Source organism: Monodon monoceros, unplaced genomic scaffold, assembly GCF_005190385.1.
Source record: "Monodon monoceros isolate NGI ecotype Baffin Bay Population unplaced genomic scaffold, NGI_Narwhal_1 Super_Scaffold_2, whole genome shotgun sequence".
NCBI lineage: Eukaryota > Metazoa > Chordata > Mammalia > Artiodactyla > Monodontidae > Monodon > Monodon monoceros.
Genome location: NW_021703776.1, coordinates 50,543,789 through 50,570,223, shown reverse-complemented (window position 1 = coordinate 50,570,223; position 26,435 = coordinate 50,543,789). Strand labels below are relative to the sequence as shown.

Sequence of the window (26,435 nt, the reverse complement as noted above, 5' to 3'; positions counted from 1 at the left end):
ACTTCTGTGGGATTGACTTCTCTTAGATTTGGGAACTGATGCTCAGCTATGGTGAATGCTCCCATCCTCTGCTAGAGAAAATGTTGCCTCTGTGGTCATTAACGATACACTTGCCACCTCCAACTTCAGATACTAAGGGAAAGGCGTTTTGCAATAGGGACAAGAGATAGAGATAAATTTCAGATGCCCTTTCCACACAAAGATGATTTTCTCAAAATGGAACCAGATTTCAAAGATTTTGTCCCCTTCAGAGAGGCTTTTCCAGTGCATGGATACTATGGGAATATGATTATACAAATGCAGCAGGAAAACGTACTCCTGATCACTATATAAATCACTTGATGCTAGCAGTGATCTCATTTTTAAAGCCATTAGTAATCACGAATGATGGCTAAATTAGGAACATAGTCTTAAAGAGCTTCCATATTGATTGGCTGTTTTCATCCCTTCTTCTCCCTCGTGCTATTCTGTGATATCGCCTCAGCCTCAGAGATTCAGAGCAACAATCTGCCGAACGCATGAATACTAAAGAATTGGTTTCCTTAGTAACAATAATCATGAAGCAGCTCTCAGAACTTCCTGCTTTTCTGTCTGTCTGTTTTCTGTTGGTCACATAGAAAAAGACGGCCAAACCGAGCCTGCCCAGAAAAGATGCACATATATATCATGACCCCTAAGTGGAAGGGAGGCTTGTCTCTTCTGAGATCACATTCCTTTTCTCAACCGGCTGCCTTATTCTGTGTGGTTAGGGCTAAACCAGAGCACCTGCAAAGGTCCATGACCACCTCTGAACTCTTTTCCTTTCGAGTCAAAATCTGGAACCACAAAACCATAATGCAGGACACATCACCAAAATGGTTCCTTCTCTGTGGGAAACATGGAACTTCCCTAGAAAGAAGACCTTCTTTCTTTCCACAATATTTCTAATAACAAAAAGAAAATGGGGACTTCCCTGGTGGTCTAGTGGTTAAGACTCCAAGCCTCCAATGCAGGGGGCCCGGGTTCGACCCCTGGTCAGGGAACTAGATCCCGCATGAAACAACTAAAAGAGCTCTCATGCCGCAGTGAAGATCTCACACGTGGCAATGAAGATCCTGCGTGCCGCAGCTAAGACCCAGCACAGCCAAATAAATAAATATATTATAAAAAAAGAAACTATAGCTAAAATCTTATTTACAAAAAAAAAAAAAGAAAGAAAGAAAGAAAATGGTCATCAAGTAGAGAAATCTTTGCTGATTTTCCAGGATATCTTTTCTTCCGTGTCTGTTGTGAGAAATTGCCCTGCTTCCTGCCCCTCTTCCTAACTCTAGTCAGGATGAATTCAAGCAACTGCCCTCCATAGGATCAGAAAGGATGTGCGTCAGGAAGCCTTGGGCCCACCGTCCTGCCCCCGGGTCCTGAGCCCGTTACCCAGACGTTTTTGATGGATTCTGCCATCTCACTTCCTGGATGCATACCGGGGTGCCTGACCCTTTGTGGCTCCACCTCCTGGCCTGGATTCCCAGCTGTGGCTACAGAGGCATCGCTCTGCCTGGCAAAGCACATACTGGCTCCTTCTTGCCTCAGTTGTCTCCTTAGGGCTTCTTGATGGGCAAATACAAACAAAGCACCACTTGGCACTAGGCACGATGTCAAACACTGTGGGTCTGGGAATGACTGTGAAGTGACAGTCCCTACCCTTATGAGGTTCACAGTCTGAAACAATAATTTGGGTGCAGGACAATAACTATAGTACACTGCAATAGGAGCTACACCCAGGGTAATGAGGACCCCGTAAAAGAAGTGTCTAATACAGCCTGTGAAACCGGAGGCAGAACAGGAAAAAGTTCCTGGAGAAGGTTAAGACTAACTGTCTTAAAAGTTAAAAAAAAGATAGTAGGAATAATGTAAAGTATATTGAACGCTTACTATGGACTAGGAACTTGACATGTGATATACATTCATTATTTAATTTAATTCCCACAACAATGTCCTATGAAGCAGATTCCATTATCATCCCCACTTTACAAACTGAGGCTCATGGGTCAAAATTTCTCACACCTGGTCACAGAGCTAGGAAGCAGCAGAGCCCACAGTCAGACCTAGAGCCGTGTGACAGTAAAATCCAGGATCTTAAGCACAGGCCGAGTGGAAGGAGGGCATCCCAAGTGCTCTAGTGTGACAGGCACACAAGCGGTTGCTTTGCCAGAACATGAGTGTGGGGTGAAGCGTGGTCAGAAGCAGGATGGCCAGCTCATGGAGGCCCTTGCTGATGAGCTTGGCCTTGGTCTGCAAGGTGAGGGCAAGATGCTTAAGGGTTGTAAGTAATGCTGGGAAATGGTCTGATATGCATTTGGGGAAGACGTCTGGTAACAGTGAGGAGGGTGGATTTAAGGAGCTAGAACTGGTGGCCGAGATCAGGTAAAAGCCCCTCACAGTGAGTAGTCCTGGTAAGAAGTGATGTTGGCCTGAATTTGGGTATTGACAATAGGGATGGAAAAGAAGGGACCTCCCACTGCTTTTCCCACAAAGCTCCATCTGCTGGATGCCTACTTCTGACATCGCACCTATAGCTCAGGCTCTAGGGCTGCTTGTGACCTGGTATCTTCACATCTGTCTGCAGTTACCTTACCCTCCCCAACCCTACACTGCATCTCATGTTGTTTTCAACTCCCAGAGCCTAGTACCGGGATGGGTACCTAGCAAAGGAATGTTGAAGGGAGGAATGAATGAACTGGAACAGTTTCCAATTTCCTGTTTAATAAAACTCATGGTCCTGACCGTTGCAGTCTTGTTGCTATCTTTATTCAAAGGTGATACAAAAGCTGGATGGATGTTCTGATTAAGCATGAAGTGTGAGTGATCCGGTTGTCACAGTGCAGATGCTCCTTGATTAATATATAGTATCATTTCCTCTGTCTTGGGTTTGACTCTGGAAAAAAAGATGTCAAACAGTGTGTACCTCAGACCCCTTAGCAAGAAGAGAAAGAAGTGGAACTCAGTGCAAATTCCTATTTACCTAGATACAGAGGCAGGGATGAGCCCTCTCTTCACATTCTTACCAATTAAAAGTTGGGCCAAGTCTGGTGGAATGGTGACAAGTTGAACTGGGTGCACATGCACGTGTGCACACACACATACACACACAGATGGCTGAGACATTCCAATGAGTTGAGGACCTACTGTGCAGCATTTTGAAGGCAGCACAATTCATAGCTAAAAATTTGAATAGCTTCTCCCATCTGACAGTCTTAATTTGTCCTTGTCCTAGAAGGAGTAAAAAACTGAAAAAGAAAACAACCTGTACATGGATGTTTATAGCAACTTAAATCATAAATGCCAAAACTTGGAAGCAACCAAGATGCCCTCCAGTAGGTGAATGGATAAATACACTGTAGTACATCCAGACAACAGAACAGTGTTCAGTGTTAAAAAGAAAGGAGTTACCAAGGGATGAAAAGACATGGAGGAAACTCAAACGTATATTACTAGATAAAAGAAGCCAATCTGAAATGGCTAATTACTGTATGACTTCAGCTATCTAACATTCAGAAAAGGCAAAACTGTGGAGACAGTAAGAAAAGAAAAAATCAGTGGTTGTGGAGTCAGGGAGTGAACAGGCAGAACACACAGGGCTTTTAGGGCAGTAAAAATAGTCTGTATGATATCATCACGGTGCATATATGTCATTATACATTTGTCCAACCCATAGAGTGAACTGTAATGTAAACTGTGGACTCAGGGTAATTGTGATGCATCCATGTAGCTTCACCCTTATTAAAAACTGTACCAACTGGTGAGTGATGTTGATAATGGGGGAGGCTATGCTTGTGTGGTGTAGGAGCTAGATGGGAAGTCTCTGAACTTCCCTCTCAATTTTTTAATGAATCTAAACTGCTCTAAAGAAGTACATCACAATTTAAAAACACAAAATCAGAACAAACAACGGTAGCGTGAACTTGATGACATAAGGTGCAATGGAGGGAAATGCACATAATATTCTCTGGCCCAGCACTCAAACAAATAACTCAAGGCTGTCTACTTTTTGTGCATGTTCCCAAAAAAAGAATCTTGAGAACCTATGTACATCCCATGCACATTTTTAGATAGCTTCACAAGATCAAGCCTGAGATGGACAAAGGATTCAGGCACCCAACTTGTGTGGGACCCTATCCTCTTTTGTATGACGAGATGTACTGCTGTTAAAGAATGAAAATCTACAAATAAATGCAAAGGGGGGAATTAATGTAATTCTCCTATTCTGTGGTAAAGTAGAATCCTAAGGCCTCTGACTCACTAGCCAGAGGCAACAAATCAGCAACAACAACTCAAAGAGACATAGGAAAATACAACTAGTTCTTCAAAAACCATAAAATAGCAATTACCATATTTTAGCATATGGTTTTACACTGAATTATTTCACAGTTATAATTAGGTTGCTAATGCAGTGCAGAATTAGACGATACACTAATTTGGTATATATTTTATCTAATCTGATGGAAATGTAACATTTAGAGGGCTTCTTTTTTTCACAAGCAATTAAAAAGGACTTTAATATCACATTTTAAAAAATTGTGTTGGCCTTTATGATGTGATGTGTATGTGTATGTGTGTGTATGTGTGTGTGTGGTGGATGTGACAGAGAGAGAGACAGAGAGAGAGAGGAATTCCATCCCAACTGTAGGCACAAGCCATACCCTTTAGTCTCTGATTTATTTCCATCATGTAAGATTCTTTTCTTGCTTGCTTGCTTATTTTTTTAATCTGTTTTTCTTTTTTGCCTTTGGTAAATTAAAACTGAATTTTCTTCTCCAGGACAATTCTCTGTTCCAGTCATAGTAAATACCAATTTCATTTCCATCCCATTATTTTTCTAATTAAGCATTTGTCATGCAAAAGAAGATCTGAGGTGCCTGTGCTTTCCATTATGCAAAATATTCAGTTATGATAATAGCTTTGGGATGGCACCTTGAAGGTGTTACGGAAAAAAATCAGGGAAGAAAAATAATAAAATAAAATATATTTTACCTCGGACTTTTGCCAGTTTATTTTCTCCCTGATTTGCCACAGTTGTGGGTATTGACAATGTCCCATCGGTTGTGAAGGATGGACACATAATTCACATCCTTTAATAAGGAGAATTCTATTAAATCTTTATCTAAACATTTTAGAGGTTAAAAATGTAACCCTGCATCTCATTTTTTTTCTCTTCTGTTCACACTTAGCAAAACCTACAACTTCTATACTTGATGAAACGTGCTTCTGACTCAAATTGTTTCAGAACAAAGTACAAATATGCCAGAAGGACAACCTGATATTTCTTGGAAATTCTTTCTTCCTTCTTATGACAAATCCCAAGGGGCTAGGCTCTGTCAAAGGATAATTTATTTTCTAAACCCTTTGAACACAAAGCTTTTCCATTTTCTGTGGCAAGATATTTTTCCCAAACATTAACCATCACATCTTATAGCTATATTTATAGCCATACATACACTATATATCCATATGCATATATTCTGTATATGTATGTCTATATGTATATTTTAATCTATTGATTTATAAACTCTAAGACTTCATTTTTCAATCATTTCCACAGTTTACACAGCATAAGCTGTGAAATTGGATTTTTTAGAAGTGGGACCCATTTCCTCTCAATTTCGCAAAAAATGTAGACTGAGAACTTTCCGGTTTTGGAAGGAACCCTGGTGTATTTTCTGAAACACACTGTGCATGGTATGTGTGTGTGTGCACTGCCTGAGTAGATAGTGCTGTTAGTTGAACTCACTGTGATTCTACATGTTCAGTATTTTCAAAGATGCTGTTGCGGTACCCCCTCCCAGATCCTGTTTACTGGGGTCCCTTGCTGCTCTGAGTGCTGGCTGCTGAAGGCTCACAGGTGCCCCCATTTCTGGGAAGGTTGTCCTGGGCTAAAAAGAGAAGCCACCTCACTCAGGAATTTGGTGGGGGGAGGTCACAGCCAATGACTGATTGGGAAGTGGTACAAAATGCTGGCACCACGGCCCCAGGAAGGAACAATTCTGTGGGTGGTTAAAGCTCCAGAGCCCTCCCCCACGTTGCAGGTCCTGGTGGTCTTCATCTGAGACCACATCGCCTCCCTGCCTCTCCTGCTTCACTCCTTCCCCCACAGGATTTTCCTGAAGAGCACTTGCTCAAGAGATCACAGCACCCAAATCCCTGTCTCAGGTTCTGTTTCTGGGAAACTTCTTTCAATTTTAGACATTCAATTTCCTAATCAATAAAATGTGGATAATAATTCCCGCCTAGTCTATTTCTCAAAGTTGGGGTGTGAATGGCAAAATGTGTGGAAGAATTCTGGAAACAGCCAAAGCAGTAAAAATATTTTGCAGGCACCATGATATATCATTTGTTTTAATACTTAACCTTAGGTTCCATGAAAATATGGCTGATTTCTCCCAACTTGTGTTTTTTACACTTTAGGCTAATGTCCACAGTGCTCATTTTGTTGCTCCCTGGCGAGGGCTGATTTGTTAAGAATTGCTGACTTGTCTGTACTGCTCTTTGCATCTGGGCTCTCCAAGGTAAAGGAGGGAAAGAAACGTGAGTCCAGCAAGTGACTGTGTTGGCCCAGAGAGCACAGAGTCCCTGCCCAAGGCCAACTAAGCAAGAACCCGAGACCTGGTCTTGCCAGATCTTCACATGTTTTTAAGCAACGCCGGGCACCAGATATTTATGTAAAATCTCCAGCTTCTTAAATACTAACAACACATTTTAAAAAAACTGTAACACTCTACTATTCAAGCAAAACACAACTGGAGGCCCAACTGGGCTAGTAGTGGGTAACCTACGACCAGATTTAAGCTCCTGAAGTAAGAGACCAGGTAATGCCCACTGAGGCCTCCGCTCTAGCACAGCGCTCAGCACATGATCCATGAAAGATCCCAGAAGAACAGGACCACCATTAGCAGTGTCGGTTTCCAAGGAGTTAAATGAATGACCGCTAGTTTTAGTAACTAGTTTTCTACTTTGTAAAAACCATTTAGCATATGATTCTTTTCCCTAAACAGTATTATAACATGTGCAGATTTTTATTCACTTGCCAGCTTGCTCTTGCACAACTTTTCAAGGACACTGTCTGTTTCCTTGTCTATGAAACAAAAATAATTATACCTGATCTGAAAATAAGCAAAAGCATGTAAAAGGACTTTGCAGACAGTGGCCATCAATCCAGAGAAATCACTGTTCTCTAGATTCTGCCCTGAGATCTAAATCCCGCACTCAGAAATCTGAAACGAACAGGGGCTCTCTCATCTTTCTTCTAAGATGGAGTTTCCTTAATGTTAGTCATGATTTTTGCTATAAAAACTGCATTATTATTTCCTATTACTATTAATTACCTAATCTTTTCCTTTAAGTCAAATAGATTTTTTTAGTTACTGCCAACCATCTTTTTCAATTACCAACTTTATCTTTGCCTAAGCAATAATATCCATGAATGCACAGGTTTTATGTCCTAGTATTTAATTTTTATACAGACACACATGTAGAAGTGTATATGTATGTGTCTATATATGTGTTTGTGTATATATACATATATATAATATTCATCTGTGTACCACCTAAAATCACCTTGCCTGTTACCAATTATATGTCTCCCATTTTGGAATATTCTGCCCCCCAGGGATAGCAGAATTTTATAGAAAGATTTTCTGGCTCTATCAGTTTTTATTAATTTACTCAATAAGCATTTGTCACCTATCTGTCTATCTCATGTAAACCTGGAACAGGCAGGAGAAGATTAATATCACTGGTTCCACAAAATTTTAAACCACTCTAAAAAGCTTTGTGAGCCCATGTGGCTAATGAATTTCAGGAAGGAAACTCACGCTCCAAATCTTCCCGCTCCAGATTTCTGTGGACTTGGGACCACTCAGGAATGACAGAGGGTAACCCCGAGAGAGCCATATTTGCAAACTGGTGAAGCTCTCAGAGTCTGCCCCAGGTGAATCCAGGTAGCGCTGCTAGTGAGTTTTAACACAGCAAAGCGGTGGAGCCTTCTCAACAGCCTTCATGCAGGAAGCTGTCTGATGCTATGTTCTTAACTATCCAACCACCCAACACTGTAATTTCTAAGATTGGCTTTAGTCATTTAGTAAGATAATGGCATTTAAGCCAGTCACCATTAGGATACCAGATGATGTTAATAATTACAGTCTGCATTTAGGTGGCGCCTCTCCAGGCAAGCACTAAGAGTTTTACAAACATTATCTCATTTTCATCTTCATGACACCCTTGTGAAGCAAGCATTTTTTATAGCATTACTACAGAGAGAGCAGCTGAGGCGTGAAGGTTAAACACATTGCCCACGTGAAGGTTAAACACATTGCCCAATCTGAGAGCACATGTGCAATCACGGTTCTCAAACCTTGTTTGATGTCTTAAGAAAGTCTCTGTAATGTGTTCATGTAAAGGTTTCACACCAAATACAGGGGATGTCTCTGAAAATATTTACATTTAGGTCTGTAAACACACAGTCTCTTTAAAATTTGTATTCAGTGTATCTAATTAGCAAACAAACATAGAGGTCTAAGTGGAGTCTGATGTACTAAATACCATCTGCCCCATAACTTATTTAATAAATTGTTAATGTAGCACTTGCATGTGGCCGGCATTGTTCCAAGTGTTTTATAAATATTAACTCCTTGACTCCTCCCAATAACCCCGTGAAGGAGGCGCCATTATGTTCCTCATTGTACAGGGAGGAAAACCAAAGAAGTTAGACAACTTGCCTAAGGTCCCACAGCTGGTAAGTGACAGGGCTGAGATTCAAATGCACATGATCTGGTCCCTGAGTTTATGTCTTTAAACCAGAACACTGTGCAGCTATCAAACTTATAATAGTTATTTGTCTGAAAATGTACTATTTCTTTCTCATGCCACTCAAAGGCTTTTTTCCTATGTCAGTGGTTATCCACTTAACCCTATTCCAGACAGAATCTTCCCATGTAGCCAATCATCCTGACCCCAACCCCACTGCGCTTATAATCTAGGTGGATGACTCACTGGTACTTTAGCAGAGTGACTGGAAAAGAAGGTTTCAGAAGCTCAGCAAATTACAAATCCGTTCCATGCAGAGTCCAACAAGATATCGCCCGAAAGTATTAAAAAATCCTTTCTTCATTTGTGCTTTGGGGAAGGAAGAGTAAAATTCTCCTACTAGTTTGTCTCAGGATTCGGATGAGTTTCTACAGTAAGCAAAGGTATTTTTCACAAGTGACTTATGCAATATACCTTATATTTGGAGAGTGCTTTCAAAGTGTCCTATATATTCATTATCTCATTTGATCCTTACACAACAGCCAGTGAGATAATCGGAGAAGCTATTTTCATAACCACCATTTTACAGATGATAAAACTGAGGCTCAGCGTCATTAAATAAACTTGTCCAAAGTCACCCAGCTAATGAGCTACAGAAGCAGAATACATCCAGTGTCATGTGTTACTAAACCCTATAAATTATCTCATCTCATATTTAGCTTAACACTTCTGGTGATACCAAATCACACACTTAAATAAAAGAGTGATTCCTCCTCAGGGGTGCAGACAGGACACTTGAGAACATTTAATGATTTCCACGTTCAGCTCCCTTCTCCTTTTTCGAGAGAACATGAAATAGACTTTCCAGGGTCATCAAAAAGAGAAGAGCTTCCATGTGGCCACTTCTACCAAACACGGGACTCATACCCGCTGATTTGCCCAGATGCTACCCACTTCCTGAGTGAGGGGAATCTCTAGGTCTCAGAAGAGCCATCTCCTTTGTTGCAGGAACGTGTCCCTTCTCCCCTGGTTGTGGACACTGTGCTGAAGATTAGTTCCACTAAAGAAGGAATGAAAAGGCAATTCATTCGGATGAGTTACGTATGGGAAAGGCATTGGGCCCTGGAGGTCAAATCTGCCAGCTTTTACTTTCTCTATTAAATGTTTACTTTTCTCTTCCAACTGCTAGAACAATTGCAGTGAATCACCACCTGTGATTTAAGATTTTTCATACTTAGTCTGCCTACTTATTATTTATTTATTATTGGTATTCTTCCAAACAGGTCATTATTGCAATCATTGGCTTCCCTCCTCCTCTGCATATGATCTTTACCTCTGCTTGACTGGGATCCCATCCTCTGATGTTAGCTTCTTCAGTTTTTCTCCCAGCCACCTCAGGATTTCCTGGATTTTCTTCCCCAGTCAGTCCCACTTTCATGGGAAGAGGTTACCTCCTCCCTCCCAAGGCTAAATCAGCCCCTTCTTCTGCTAGAAACCCCTCCCTTACCACCTTTTGAGAATTTCACTCCATCAATTACAAACATCTCTCCCTGACATTCCCATCCTACTGTATACCTCAGCCTTTCTCTCTTTCCTGGAATACTTCCCTTTAAACCACCAAGAGGTTTAAGTCTTTTCAGTTCCTCTAAGGCTGTTCCATTCTTCATGGCACACTCTCTTTGCTGGCTTCTATGACATTAGAGTCATAGAAAAAAATCCACTACCTCCCGAAAAAATGGAAAAGAAATCCACATGGAACCTCTTCAGTGGCTATTGCTGTGTAACAAACCACCCCAAAGCTGAATGGCTTAAAACACAAAAATTTATGATATATTAATTCTGTGGGTTGAGCTGGGCAGTTCTCCAGCTCACAGGGTACAACTTAGATCAACCAGGAGCTGCACTCAGTTGGGAGCATGGCTGGTGCTGGAATCTCAACCTCTGGGACCTGTCTGTGTTCTCTCGCACCATTCAGTAGTCCTGCAGCTTCCTGACAGCATGGCAGCTGGCTTCCAAGAGCACAAAGCAGAAACTGCCTGCCTTTTGAAGGCTTAGGCCTGAAGCTAGCACAGTAGCGGATCCCCTTCATTACACTACTGGTCAAAGCAACTCTCCAGGCCAACCCAGGTTCAGGAGAGGGGAAATAGACTCCATCTCTTAATGAGAGGAACGGCAAGGAATTTGTGGCTCACTTTAATCCACCACAGACTTCCACATTTGCTCAGCTTAAATCACCACTGTTATCACAATAGCTATTTGGAATTATTCCCTAAAGTGTTAATAAATCTTGGTCAGATCATCTTACGTAACTCCTAGGGTTATTATTTCTCCAAAAAAACAAAAGAGCTCAATTTCTGGCCTTAGGTTAATAGGTAAGTAATTTTATAGACTCTTAAAATTCAAGAGCTGCTTTAAGAACTATTTAAAATTCAGCTAGAATTTATATAGGTCTGTTTTATAGATACAAAGATCAGGTAGCATATCTATAAAATCTAGAGAAAGTAGGTGAAGTGAATTTTAATCTGTTTTTTTTTTTGAAAAAAAAAGCCAATATATTTATGTTGATGACTAAAACAATGCACAATGTGAGAGTTGCGAGTTAAGTTTTTATCTGGGGCAAAATGAGGACTATATCCCGGGAGACAGCATTTCAGATAGCTCTGAGAAACTGCTCCACAGAGGTAGGGGGGAGGGTCAGAATATATGTGATTTTGGTGAAGGGAGAGTACATGCAATCAAGCACATATTTTTGCAGAAGGTTTCTGCTAGTCACGAGGAGCAGACGTCACCATGAAGGAATTTAGTGCTTTTCTAGATATGAGGAGATGCAAGAATTGCACTCATAAAATCAGCTCCTAAAAATATCTAACTATCTGAAGACCTGTTCTGCCAGTTTTTCCAGAGCACAGAGTGCCTCATTTCTGCTCTCCACCCTGAATTGCCTTCAGGGGGTGTTGAAGGTCAGCAGCTGCAGAATCACGTGACTTAACCTTGTAGAGGTGGATGGCAACTGCCCATGGCAAGTGCCAATTTGTAGCTGACACTGTAAAGAAGATGAGTATTTTTCTGAAAGGCAAGGATAGTCATAAATCAGAGGTGTCAACTAGGTCTATTACTAAACAGTAGCAAAGAGACTGCTCTGGATGCCCTGTCCAGGTACTCAGCAGTGCCCTTACTGGCCACCCGGTGTCCCACTGGCTTCCTGGGAGGGCTGATCAAAGGTATGTGAGGCTGAAGATAAGACCTCCAGTCCACCAGTTCAGATATGCTGTTGGCTATAATCCAGCCTTCTCATGGGTCCTCAGATGTGTCTTACTCCTTCTTACCTCTGAGTTACAGATACCATGCCTGTTTATCATTATGCCCCACTCTCTCTCCTTCCCACACTTTTCCTTTTGCCTTAGCTAAATCCTCTTCATCCTTTCGGTGATGGGATTATATTTGTCATCCACAGTGAAATTTTCTTTGAACCCACCCCCTTCCCAAAATTAGGTCAGATGCTCTTGGGGCCATTCCAACTTCTGTTGTATAAATAATTTTGCAGAGGCTGCCTTACCTCTTCTCTGGGGTCTTAACCCATTGTTCAGGGGTGCCCCTCAACAGTGTCTGTACACTAAGACCAGCTTCCCTGGCTCTGATCCATTAGTCCAGGAGCAGACACTAACCTTAAGATGGACCAAAGACATTCCCTTTTGAACTGAAAGACTCGAAGCTTTGATGATTAAGTTACATTAATGAAGCACATCAGAAGGAAGACCCATAAACTCTTGGCAAAGAGGTAGAGCTAATTTGACTCTTGCACTAGTTTATCTCCTCCTTGTATTCCGTTAGACACTTCTATGACTTTCCCATGGATTCTGTTCTTTCCTGAAACTATCCAGAATTGTCTATAACTCCCAACCAAAGACTTAAAATAATTTATACCAACTGGAATGAACTCAGGTATGCATGTATAATGAATGGTGTATTTGTTTTGTGTCCTTTTCAGTGCTAGAATGAAGGCTCTGTGAAGACAGGAGGATGCCTGCCATGCTTGGTGCTGTATTTTGAACACCAAGTGAAGTAGTTGGCACATGGTAAGTGGTCCATAAATAATTACTGAATGAATGAATAAATGGAAATATAAGACTGATGCAGCTCTTTGGGAAGTGCCTGGGAAAGAATGAGACTTTACTCTGGTTGGGCGGGAGGGTTAAGGGACCATGGTGGGTTTGGATTCCATGTTGGTGAGAAATGCTTTGAGTGGAGACTCTTGGTTGAATTGCTCAGGTTTTGGAAAACATCCTATATTACCTGACGGTAGAAAGAGTCAAGTACAAAGACCCTGTTTACCTTTGGATGCCAAGATTAGATGAAGGCTCTTTCTTACCATAGTCGAAAAAAATCTCTTTAAACTTGGGCAGTGCAGGAGAGGAGGACGGTAGCTCTGTGAAGCAGTGGACCCTGCAGGGCTGTGTGTCCCATCAGAAACTGACTGGTGAGAGGGAAGCATTGCAGCAGGAACAATGCCGGAAGTCTCTGGTGGTTAGGGTGTGGACAGAGCAGCCATGACAGCCATGTGCAGCAGGGAGAGTGGCTGGGGGTGGATAGAAATGAAAGGCTAGAGGAGATCCCATTTCCAGTCTACACCAATTCCCTGGAAACAGGGCAGACAGGGTTGAAATTTCAGTATCCACATTGGTTCTAAAGCCACAGAACTCTGGGGTTGCTCACTACATCCCAAGCTCTTAGCATTTCCAGGCCAGTGTCACAAGGGTTACACTATCTGACCTGCATGCTGAGGTATTCTAGTAAGAAGCAGGGTTCCTGCAGGACACAGATTTTTAATTCATTACAGAGGTGGGTCTCTCTGCAATTTTACATTTTTTGGAGGACATGAACCTGCCAGATTACTTGGTCTGATGTGTAAAAACTGAGGTCAAAAACAGGAGCTTTGTATCTCTGTGCTTTAGCTATCAACTTTCTAATTGCCCTGAAAGATGAAATAACTTTGTGTCAGAATATGTCTTGATAACAGCCAAATTCTGGATGCAAAACTATCTCTGAACTTTGTAATGATATCCAACTAGAGTAAAAGACGAAAGCCTGATTTCCCAGCAGTCACAATACAGTAACCTTCAAACTCCATGACTCATCTCATTCTTCCTGGGGAAGTTTCCAGCTCTACCAGTTTAAGCTTGTCCAATCCTGCCAGGAAAATACTCTGCCAATGTACAGGTGTCTAGGTAGAGGTGAGACATTTTGTTCAATTGCTATTGGTCCAAGACCACCACATCTTAGTAACAATTGTCTTAGTAACAATTGTATGCAAAACATTTCTTAATATTTGGTGAGGGCCCATAGCTTTAATTTTTTTGTTTAACAGTTCTTAAAAGGCTTTGCTCTAATTAGCTAAGAAGGAATGATATAGCCCAGTGGTGAAGCTCCTATAGTCTATAGCCAGACAATCTCAGTTCAACCTCCATTCTCCTGTTCAGTAGGGTGTGGCCAGTTCCTTAACCTCCCTAAGCCTCATTTTTCTCCTCTGTGAAATGGAGATAATAATAGGACATCCCTCAAAGAATGAATATGAGAATTAACTAGCACAGAGTAAGCACTCAGCAAATGTTATTATTATAGCTATCTTTAACCCTCATAACATAAAATAAAATTATTTTATAAATTCAGATTTCTTAGTGTGGCAGTTTTAAAAGTTGTTATAAATTCTTTGACACTGCTCCCACTGAAGTGGTGTCTAGGTCTCCTCCACTTGAATCTGATCAGGCTTGTGACTACTTTGGCTCTAGAATACGTTGGAAGTGACCCTATGTGGCTTCCAAAGCTAGGTCATGAAAGAACATGCAGCTTCTGTGTTGCTGGCTGGAACAACAGTTCCAGTACAGTCTGACTACAGTCTGTACAGTCTGACTACCCCAAGACTTCCATGCTGGAGAGGCCACGTCAGCACTCTGGCTGACGGTCCCATCAGAGTCCAGCGTCCCTGCCTAGGGGCCAAGCATTTTGAAAGCAGATCCTCCAGCTCCAACTGTTCCAGCCCTCAACCGCCTGAGTCACCTCTAGCTGCTGGAGTCCTCCCAGCTGAGTTCCCAGACCTCATGGCATGCAGACAAGTCATTCTCTCTGTCCCTGTCCAAATTTCTGACTCCATGAACATAATAATTCTGACTCGTGAACATGTAAAATGGCTATTATTTTATGCCACTAAATTTGAGGTGGTTTGTTATATAGCAATAAGTATATGGAACATTCAGAAAGTAATGGATCTGGGGGGAAACAATGGAGTAAAAGGGAAAATTAACCATATCAAAATAATCAGATCCAACCTTGATCTGTGTGCATAATTTTCAAATATCTATCAGTTTTTAATGATGGCAAAGTTTACTTTCTTCTTTCTAAGCTAAGTCTGTGTTAATCTGAAGGGCCTGCAGCAAACAGAATGACATACAAACTCCACACACTGCAGAGCCCCAAGGGGAAGCTCATGAGCCCATGTAAACATGGACTTCTCTTACTTCTGTTCTTGAGAGAACTGAGGGAAAATGAAAGCTGAAAAGAAAAGCCCTTGGTTTAAATGGACCCCGATTGCATTCCAACCTATCAGATCAATAATGCAGAGATTCCTAAAATCAATGTGCTAAGGCAGTTTTACCAAATGCATTTGCCTCTTGATTAATACTCTGACTTTTAAATATAAACATGCATACTTCTTTGTTGTGATCAGAATTACAGTATGCAAAAGCCAGCAAGATACCCAATCTAATGGGTATTCATTAGATTATCATCCTAATTTTATAAATGAGGAAACTGAGTCTCGGGAAAGCAAGAAAACTCACCATGATAAAAGAAATGACAGTGCCTTTTGCTGAGCACAAAGAATACCCCAGTGTCCGGGCTTTTCTTCTGATGCAAAATAGATGTAAGAATGGCGAGTATATCCCCTAAAGGTCTACCCATGGATCAGATCAGATCACAGGAAAGCTACATTTTGAATCTATTTTTCTGCCGCCTTACAGACACCTTCCCCCATCTAAAATGTACCATTATTTCTCGGGTTTTATCATGGGTGGCCATCTGACAGTGACCTGTGGTGTTCGATATCCTTTATACTAAAACATCCAAATAACTGTCTTAGAGGTAGATTCTTGGCAGAGTTTTGGATTTTCTAATGAACTTAATTAGGTTACAGAAGCTATGGGATCTATCTTGTTTCCCTGGGTGTGCTGCCATGGTAATGCATGTAGTAGCTGCATTTGAATTCTAGTTCCCGCCATGGCCAGCTGGGTGAGCAAGGCAACATCTTAGCCTCCATTTCTGCATCCGAACTGCGGGTCATCATCTAACTACCTGCATCTGCGTTGTTGTGAAGATTAAGTCAGGTACATGATATGACGATAACGTTCATGGAAGAAAATGATCTTTTTTTCTTTTTCCACTTTTTTTCAAGTATTAGGATCTCTTTCGCCTTAGATGTCTAGTAAAGTACAAATAGCCCAGTGCTTTTCTTTACTCTGTCCAAAGAAATGTCGGATCTCAATGAAAATGTCTGGTTGCCTGTTCCATTTGTTCTTAATCATAATTCCAAAGATGTTATTTTAAGAAGAATTTTTACTAATACTTTAGACACCATGGATTGACTTACACGTTGTATCTTCAGCCAGAGGATTTCAGGTTAAAGCAAGAAGCAAGTAAACAAACAAAAAAAACCCACAATTTGATCAGACTATGATGTTAAAAGATGTATAATATTATCTCCCCCCCACACACACACACAAAATGTCAAGTCATCCAGAAGGGAGAGCAGACATGCTCACTTCCAGAGGCACAAGTTTTACTTGAACTCTTAAAAACCTCTTTCGGCACCAAAATGACTCCAAACTATGCTCCCCACATCTTAGCCAATCAGAGAGGGCTCTTTAAGAAACATAACATTTTAATTTACAAGGGACCATCTATATTTCTTTCCCAGGGCCTCAGAGGAAGGACTGCATTTTAGATCGAATACAAATGTGTACATGTTTTGCAAAAGTTTTCCCAGATAGTATACACTATTTCCAATTGCATAATGACAACAGAACTCATTAAAGCAGAGTCATGAGATAGCTCTTTGTATTTTAAACTAAGATTTAAGTAATATATTTAGCAAAATCTTCTTTTACAGTTTAATCTTTGAACTATAAGAAGATTTGGGGGTAGTAACTACCCTACCTTATTGATGATAAATTCAGTGATGGTGATCTCCCTTTCATACTTCTATTTTTTTTAAATGTGTTCTGTGAGATTTGTGTATAAGTAATCCATGATTAGAACCTAGACCTACTGAATATACCCATCTATATTCAACATTTGAGTCTTAACCATGTTTAAAATGTAAATTCTAACAAATTACGGCTGACTCACAAAAGATAAGTTAGTTTAGGACTTAATATTAATCGGCTATAAATGCCCTGTAAGATAAAAGTCAGGATAGTCAAACTGACAGTCTCCTTTGATAAGCTGTTTTAGGGAAAGCAATATATGTTCTCAAAAGATGGATCTTTCAAAGAGAGCCTATGAATTGAGGTTCTGTGTATAAATGAATCCAAGAACAATCTCACCAATGTCAAGAACAGATTTGTGTAAGAGTGAAGAAAAAAATTAAGAAAGAAAAGACATTTAGTTTTAGAGTTTTTGCAAAAGAATACGGATGTTTTGGAAGTTAAGAATTAGCTTCTGCCATAATTCCTGGGTTAGAAATTCAAGAAGAAAGAAGTAGAAATCTATGCTGAAAGCTTAGATAAAGTGTCTCTACAAAGACAATATAACAGACCTCAGGTGATGCCTCCGAGGAAGGTGGGAATAGCATAGCCCAGCCTTTCTTAATCACTACCAGCTCCTGAACCAATCAATATCTCTTCACTAGGAATTCGAAGATAAGCATCAGACACTCAAAGCATAGTAAACCAAGTTCTCACTTTCCATTCCTAACATACAAAAGTGATACAGAGGCGTGAGTCCAACCTTATAAAGTTGAGTTTTAAACTATCTTAGATCTGCCAGGTTGCACCTGGAGCAGTCACCTAACTCCAGGCGAGTCTATGTGCACCCAATTGTACGTAATTGGAACTGGTAATTATCCATATTCAACCTGACATAAGCAGTCTGGAGAAACTTCAGAAGATTTGGGCAAGGGCTGATAAAACAAGATCTTCGATATAAGAAAACTTGACTGATGCTTGAAGAATCAGTATCAAGGAGGAATTGGGTTATGCTTATAGCTTTTACCTAATTGAAGTATTTTTATTACCAACTTCATAATAGTTCATACTTACTTAGTAATTTTTATCTGTGGATCTCAACCCCTTCCACCATATATGAGAAAATAATATATTTTAGATTAATGTCAAAATATGCTGCTCATATTTTCCTTCTTACATTTTGTTAGCACTGCTATTATCACCTCCCCAAAAGACCTTCCATAACACTAATTTTTATTGGTTACCACCCTGAACTGTTCCTGATTTTAATACCTTCCTCTGTATCACGTAGGTTTGATAAATGAAATAACGTATTGGTGTAAAAAATAGATAGACAACCTAGGTTGTTGTTTTTTTTTAACTTTGGAAAATAACTCTCAGGAAACAATTTTTTGACAAGGTCTTTTTTTACACAATCCATTGAGAGAAAACTTCTACAGAAAACTGATTTTTTTAAAAAATAAAAAGAACGATAGCTACTCAAAAGAATATAGAAAGGATTAAAATAAGCATTTAACAAAATTCATGCCAAACAAGGCCATTTAACCTGTATCTCTTCCTTTAACATTTTTGGGTCTAGTATTCTTAATTATAAACTGGAGAAAATTAACTAGTCCTTAGATGATATTTTGGGTTCCTTCTGGTTCCATCATCTGGCAAAAATGACTTTCTTTTTAGCTCTGACTGCACTTCTGAGCCTCCTCCCTAGTAAACTTCACTGTCCAGTGGAAGATAAAACAAGCTCACGTATTTCAAGAGAACAACTTTTGAAGCAGGACAGACCTACTCTGGGGAACAGAACTGCATTCTGCTGAACTCCCTGTGCCCTACCCCCTTGGGGGAGAAGAGGAAGCATCTGAAGTGATGGTGATGGTGGATGCTTAATATACTGGATGTTTCTTGGTAATTAATACACTAGAATAAATTGACTTTTCACCAAGCCCAGTCACCAAGAATGACCTTGAGAGAATGGAACACAAGACAGAGTAGTCTTTACACAAGAGGAGTGGCAGAAGAAACATGGCTTGGTAACGTTTCTAAGCATGGGACGTTATCAGCAGAAGAAAGAGCATCAGGGTGAGAGGCTAGAGAAAGGTATCCCCGGGAGACTGTGGGCCAGGATGCTGAAGGATAAAATGAATAGTTATGAATGGTGAGTGCTCTAAGGACCTCAGAGAGCCCCTGTGCTTCCCAACCTCCTTTTCAATACCAAAATCTTTCATGAATTATTGTCAACACACACACACACTCATTCACATATAATACCTGTTGTACATTCATTATGATATCTGTTGCATTTTCTTTAAAAAAATAGGAACCCAGAAATGCTTTAAAACAAATATGAATTTTATGAATTTACTACATCCATGAATATTTGAAAAATGATAATATATATATCTGAAACAAATAGATGTCATTTCGTTTCAACAGGTAAAGATATGACTGCACAATCTTTAGAGACACCAACATGCACGGTGATGAAATTCACAGTGACCTTTTAGTATGTAGAACAAGTGACACTCACCTAAAGTAGTGACCTTTACATGTAGACTAATGTTTAAGCTTCCCAATGACATTGTGCCCCAGCTTCCCTTTTTCCCAGTCATCCTGAAGCCACCTGCTGAACCACTGCAAAGCTCTGAAAAACTCTGGGGCTCTTAAGAGAGTATCTGCGAATATTGATAAACTGAACTTTTTTTAGTGGGTACATTATCCAGCTGGAATTGTCTTTTAAAATCCATCCTATGAATTATGTGAGAATGAAGAATTTTACTTCCAGTTGACTTTCCTGTTTCATGATTTAAATGATTTATGAATGAGGGCTCTATGTTCAGTCATTGTGGCCCTAGGCAGTTTGGTGGTCTGATTCATTCTCAGGAATTAGATGATCAATTCAATTTTGCAGATCTGATGACCAGATTGATTAGACAGTAAATGATCAGGCCCAATATAAAATACCATTTGGTACCCACTAATATGACAATTTCAAGATAGAATTAACCTCAAAATTATTAATATAGTGCTCAGTGTAGAAAAGGATACAACAGTTATTCTCTAGAGCAATGGTCCTTAAACTTTGAGTGCATCACACTCACCTGGATGTCTGACTCAGTAGGTATGGATGGGGCTGGAGAATCTGCATTTCTAACAAGTTCCCAGGTGCTGCTGCTGGTTCAGAGATCACAGTTTGAGGAGCATTCCTCTTTAAAAAAAGACCAAAAAAGCTGCATTTTAGTTGAGTTTAACATACCAAACAGATATAAATTATAACAATATTGTTCAGCCACCCCCTGCTTATGTGGGAAAAAGTGACCCTCAACAGCACCCTGTTGTCTATATAATTTAACCCAGACTTTTTAGCATGGATTAAAATTTTTCTCCTGCCTTCCTCATAATATCTCAGCCATACCCACCCCCCTCCCCCTGCAGCCCCATAAGCACTTCAGAGCTCCTGTCTTTTGCACCTTCCACCCCCTTCTCCACCAGAACCCTCCCTACCCACTTCCACTGGCTGGCTGCTTTCCTGTGCTCTTTTAGCTTTGGGATGGGCATCAAGAGAACTGATCTACATCTCTGTGCCCCACTGCACTATGCCTTCCTGTAAGGCCAGCCCATGTCTTGCTTATCTTTGTATTCTACTACCTAACAGTGCTTACAGCATAATATGAGCTTGGTAAGTATTTATTAAACAAATGAATGGATAAACAAAAGATAGAAAATAACTGTAGAAAAGTATCCGAAGAGAGTCTAATCATAGGTCAACCAATCCTAGGTAGAATTAATAATACAGTGGCATGTTATTGATAAAACTGAGTCACGTAGTCAAAGCATCACTTTAAAAAATCTTACACGAAAACAACAAGAATGTAAGTCGGCTGAGATGAATTGTGTTGTTTTGTTTGTTTTGCGAACCGGCATCCACAGTTCCGCGTCTGAGCGGAAGACCACTCTGCAGCCCGGCCTGTGGCACCCAGCTGGCCCGGGTCTGACCCTCCCAGGATTTCCCACAGGTCCGTGGGCGTCTCCGGGCTTTGGAAGGCTCCCAGGAGCTCCCCCAGGCCCCAGGCTGACCCCAGGCGCAGTTCCGGCCCCGAACCACCTCTGGGGTCTCAGGCAGCGCGGGCTTCCTCTGCTCCCTCAGAGAGGTCGTCGGGTTCTCAAGTTTTTCTCTCTAAATATTTAACGGGCAGTTTCTCTTTGCTTCTGTTTCTGGATTGATAAAGAGGAGAAAAAGGAGTTCGACCACAGAAAACATAATAATAGTGGACTGTATATCTGACTTTACTTTTTAAATTCCATCAAAGTTTGTGTTTGGTTGTTGTTTTTCTTCCTTTGATAGCGATCCCGTGAACTTCTCCTTGGGGGAAATGGCGCGTCCAAAGCCCGCCAAGCCCAGCCTGAGAGCTCTAGGATTTGAGAGTAATATTTAAAACAAAACCTCGACAGATATAAACTCAAAGGAAGCCTTGCGTTCCTTAAGTCAAAGGTATCTGTTCTGATCGAAGCACTTGGTTTGCTGTTTGTAACCAGCGTTAAGAGCAGAATTTTTAAACACAAAAATGGATAAAAGAAAAGCTAAATCGCGCGGTCCGCCGACTCCTATTCATTATCTCCAGCAGCATATGGGACCATTCTCCTACTTGTCCTCGCCCTTTCTTCCGCAGAAGCAAAAGCAACCAAGCCTGTCCCGCTTCATAGCAAACCCACTCTTTGTGCCGAGAGGTGCCTCTGCACCAATACTACTTCCTCCCTCTCCCGCCTCCTCCTTCATCCGCCCGCCTCCGACTTTCGCTCTGGGAACACCGCGGCTGGCGCCCTTTGCGCCGGCAAGTCAGTACAGAGATTGGGCGACGGTCCCTGAGCCTCCAGTTCCGCGTCTGTTTCAAGGCTCCTCCCTCCCGGTGAAAGACAGACTGCGGGGCGCCTGGAAACCGGTCCGAGGGCGCGCGAGGGAGAGGAGAGCTAGCGAGTTGAGGGATTGACACAAATGGTCAGGCGGCGGCGGCGGAGGAGGAGGCGGAGGCGCAGGGGGGAGCCGAGGCTGCTGGGCTGCCGAGAGTTGCGCGCTCTACCCGGCCGCCGCCACTAGCGCGGCGCCGCCAGCCGGGAGCCAGCTAGCCGAGGGCCAGGAAGGCGGGACGCGACCCAGGCGCGCCCGAGCCACCCGGGCTCTCCCCGCAGCCCGCGCTTCATGAATCGCAAGTTTCCGCGGCGGCGGCGGCTGCGGGACGCGGAGCGGGAGCCGGTGGAGAGGGCCGAGCACTGCTCGGGCTCGACGGAGGGCACCGGCGGGGAGGAGATCGCCCCGGCCTCAGGGGGAGCAGCCGCCGGCCGCGCCACATCCAGCCCCAGCCGAGAGGCGCCAAGAAAGGAGCCGAGAAAGTATGGCTGAGGAGGAGGCGCCTAAGAAGTCTCGGGCCGCCGCCGCCAGCGGCGCAAGCTGGGAACTTTGTGCCGGGACGCTCCGCACTGGACCGGTGGCGGAGGGGAGCGGGGACGTGGGCAGCCGCCGCCGTCTCCCCCGAGTTGACTCCGGGCGCTTGGCGCGCGGAGTGCTACTACTGATTTGGCTGCTGGAGGCTCCGCTGCTGCTGGGGGTCCGGGCGCAGGCGGCCGGCCAGGGGCCCGGGCCGGGGCAGCAGCCCCCGCCGCCTCAGCAGCAGCAGAGCGGGCAGCAGTACAACGGCGAGCGGGGCATCTCCATACCGGACCACGGCTACTGCCAGCCCATCTCCATCCCGCTGTGCACGGACATCGCGTACAACCAGACCATCATGCCCAACCTGCTGGGCCACACGAACCAGGAGGATGCGGGCCTCGAGGTGCACCAGTTCTACCCGCTAGTGAAGGTGCAGTGCTCCGCGGAGCTCAAGTTCTTCCTGTGCTCCATGTACGCGCCCGTGTGCACCGTGCTGGAGCAGGCTCTGCCGCCTTGCCGCTCCTTGTGCGAGCGCGCGCGCCAGGGCTGCGAGGCGCTCATGAACAAGTTCGGCTTCCAGTGGCCTGACACGCTCAAGTGCGAGAAGTTCCCGGTGCACGGCGCTGGCGAGCTGTGCGTGGGCCAGAACACGTCGGACAAGGGCACCCCGACGCCCTCGCTGCTGCCTGAGTTCTGGACCAGCAACCCACAGCACGGCGGCGGAGGGTACAGGGGGGGCGGCTTCGCGGGGGGCGCCGGCGCGTCGGAACGAGGCAAGTTCTCGTGCCCGCGCGCCCTCAAGGTGCCCTCCTACCTCAACTACCACTTCCTGGGGGAGAAGGACTGCGGCGCGCCCTGCGAGCCGACCAAGGTATACGGGCTTATGTATTTTGGGCCGGAGGAGCTGCGCTTCTCGCGCACCTGGATTGGCATCTGGTCAGTGCTATGCTGCGCCTCCACGCTCTTCACGGTGCTCACGTACCTGGTGGACATGCGGCGCTTCAGCTACCCGGAGCGGCCCATCATCTTCCTGTCGGGCTGCTACACGGCAGTGGCCGTGGCCTACATCGCCGGCTTCCTGCTGGAGGACCGGGTGGTGTGTAACGACAAATTCGCCGAGGACGGGGCGCGCACAGTGGCGCAGGGCACCAAGAAGGAGGGCTGCACCATCCTCTTCATGATGCTCTACTTCTTCAGCATGGCCAGCTCCATCTGGTGGGTGATCCTTTCGCTCACCTGGTTCCTCGCGGCCGGCATGAAGTGGGGCCACGAGGCCATCGAGGCCAACTCGCAGTATTTTCACCTGGCCGCCTGGGCCGTGCCGGCCATTAAGACCATCACCATCCTGGCGCTGGGCCAGGTGGACGGTGATGTGCTGAGCGGGGTGTGCTTCGTGGGGCTCAACAACGTGGACGCACTGCGCGGCTTCGTGCTGGCGCCACTCTTCGTGTACCTGTTCATCGGCACGTCCTTCCTACTGGCCGGCTTCGTGTCCCTCTTCCGCATTCGCACTATCATGAAACACGACGGCACCAAGACCGAGAAGCTGGAGAAGCTCATGGTGCGCATCGGCGTCTTCAGCGTGCTCTACACGGTGCCAGCCACTATCGTCATTGCCTGCTACTTCTACGAGCAGGCCTTCCGGGACCAGTGGGAGCGCAGCTGGGTGGCCCAGAGCTGCAAGAGCTATGCTATCCCCTGCCCCCACCTCCAGGCGGGCGGCGCCCCGCCGCACCCGCCCATGAGCCCTGACTTCACAGTCTTCATGATCAAGTATCTCATGACGCTGATCGTGGGCATCACGTCAGGCTTCTGGATCTGGTCCGGCAAGACCCTCAACTCCTGGAGGAAGTTCTACACTAGGCTCACCAATAGCAAACAGGGGGAGACCACCGTCTGAGACTGGGGACTCAGCCCATTCCCAGCCCTCGGCCTGGTCCCAGCCACCCCAAAATGCTGGCCCTATGGAATCCTTGCCAAGTCTGGCTACTCGAGGCTTTCTCACTAGCCATTCACTTTCGCGGGCTCCTTTTAACAACAAAGCTCCTGCAAAAGCTCTGTCCCTGGGGGCAAAGGGACTCGAGGGCCCAACTGCCAGAGCAGGATGGACAGACCTCTCTTGCTCTGGTACCGGGACTGTACGCTTTTATGATTGTAAATAGCCTGTGTAAGATTTTTTGTAAGTATATTTGTATTTAAATGACGACCGTTCACGAGTTTTTCTTTTACTTTCCTTTTCTGTTTTTGTTTTTTTTGGGGGGTTTAAATTGTAATTATTTAGGGCGGTTTAACCATTTGAGACTTTTTCTTCTTGCCCTTTGCAGAGTACCGCAGAGAGAAAACCAGAGCTCACTGCTCAGTTGCTTCTGTTGGTGCTGGCGCGCCCCTCCCTGACGCGGGGTGGGGGAGCGCTTGGGTTTGCACCGCCCGGATCACTTTCCTGCTCCTCTGTCTGCTCCCTCCCTCCCCATCCTTGCTGGGGTCTGGTACAGAACTCCACAAAGCTTGCAAGTCCGAGAGTGGAACCCCGCCCATCCCAAGTCAGCCCTTGTCCGGGGCCAGAATGCAAAGGCCTGTCCCTTAGACTATCCGAAGCTGAAATTTTCACTGTCCCGAACCTTACCCCTAGCTTCGAGGAGGCCCACGGATGTGGGCACTGGCAGCTGCAGCCTCCCTAGCTCTGGCCTCCAACGCCCAGACACTCCCTTCTTCCACCTAAGTTGGTTAGAGGGTGAGTGGGATAACCAATGCCAAACTTTTTTTAAGTCTAATTTTTGGTGGATGAGCTCATTTCATTCTCCAGCATCTAAAACCTGGTATGGGTTTGCCCAGCGTCATGGAAAGATGTGGTTACTGATATTTGGGAAGAGGCATGAATCTTTGTGTGGGTTGGGAGAGACTGAAGATGGGAGTTATAAAATGTTAATTCTAATTGCATACGGATGCCTGGCAACGTGCCTCTAGGATTGAGACAGCCTGCATAAAGATTTACCATTCTGTAAAATGGAAATGTTAGGTCACCTGGAAAGCTTTGTTAGGGAGCTGATCTTTGCTTTCCTTAACAGGACAGCAAAACAGTAAACTGAATATGAAAACTTGAAGGAGATTTCAGTGTAATGGATGTCCTCAAAATGAAGTGCTACTTTCTTATTTTCAATCAAATAATAATTAGACATATATCAGAAACTTTAAAATGTAAAACTTGTACACTTTCAACATATTACTACGATTATTATTCAACAACACATTCTGAGGGAGAAACAATCCACATCACTAATAATAACCTGGTAAGATTCCAGGAGGTAAAGGAGGTGGAATAATTGATGGGATTAGCTCCTGAAATAAACAAAATATGGGCATGCATGCTAAAGGGAGAATGTGTGCAGGTCTACTGCACTAAATCCTGTGTGCTCCTTTTTGGATTTACAGAAATGTGTCAAATGTAAATCTTTCAAAGCCATTTAAAAATATTCACTTTAGTTCTCTGTGAAAAAGAGGAGAAAAGCAATCCTCCTGATGTATTGTTTTAAACTTTAAGAGTTTATCAAAATGCCGGTACTTAGGACCTAAATCTATCTATGTCTGTCATACCCTAAAATGACAATGGTCTTTGAATTTGGTATGCATTTATTCTGTTCATTATCACAAAATCATCTATATTTATAGAGGAATAGAAGTTTATATATATAATACCATATTTTTAATTTCGCAAATAAAAAAATCAAAGTTTTGTACAAAATTATATGGTCTTTGTGCCTGAAAATAATAGAGCTGGAACTGTATGCACTATGAACTACCTTTACATTTTATAGTGTCTATAGCCAATCCCACAGTATATAAATTCAGGAATTTCAACGAAAAAGTCTGTCTTTAAACCTTTAGATCAGTCCTTCCAAAGAATTAACTGACTTGCATTGTAGTGGTTGATGTTGTGAAGTCCCTAGGAAAGATCTGCTTCCATGACAGTAACAATATAAAACAGAAGTTTGCAAATTATTTCTTTACTC

General features: G+C 43.4%; 1 protein-coding gene across 1 annotated transcript; it reads left to right on the top strand.

Annotated features, from left to right (window-relative positions):
- The first annotated feature begins 21,995 nt into the window (after window positions 1–21,995).
- On the top strand, window positions 21,996–26,167 carry FZD1 (frizzled class receptor 1). The gene has a single exon (XM_029234434.1). It carries the CDS (start codon window positions 22,394–22,396, stop codon window positions 24,326–24,328), a length of 1,935 nt encoding a protein of 644 aa, XP_029090267.1. The 5' UTR covers window positions 21,996–22,393; the 3' UTR covers window positions 24,329–26,167.
- Window positions 26,168–26,435: the final 268 nt, after the last annotated feature.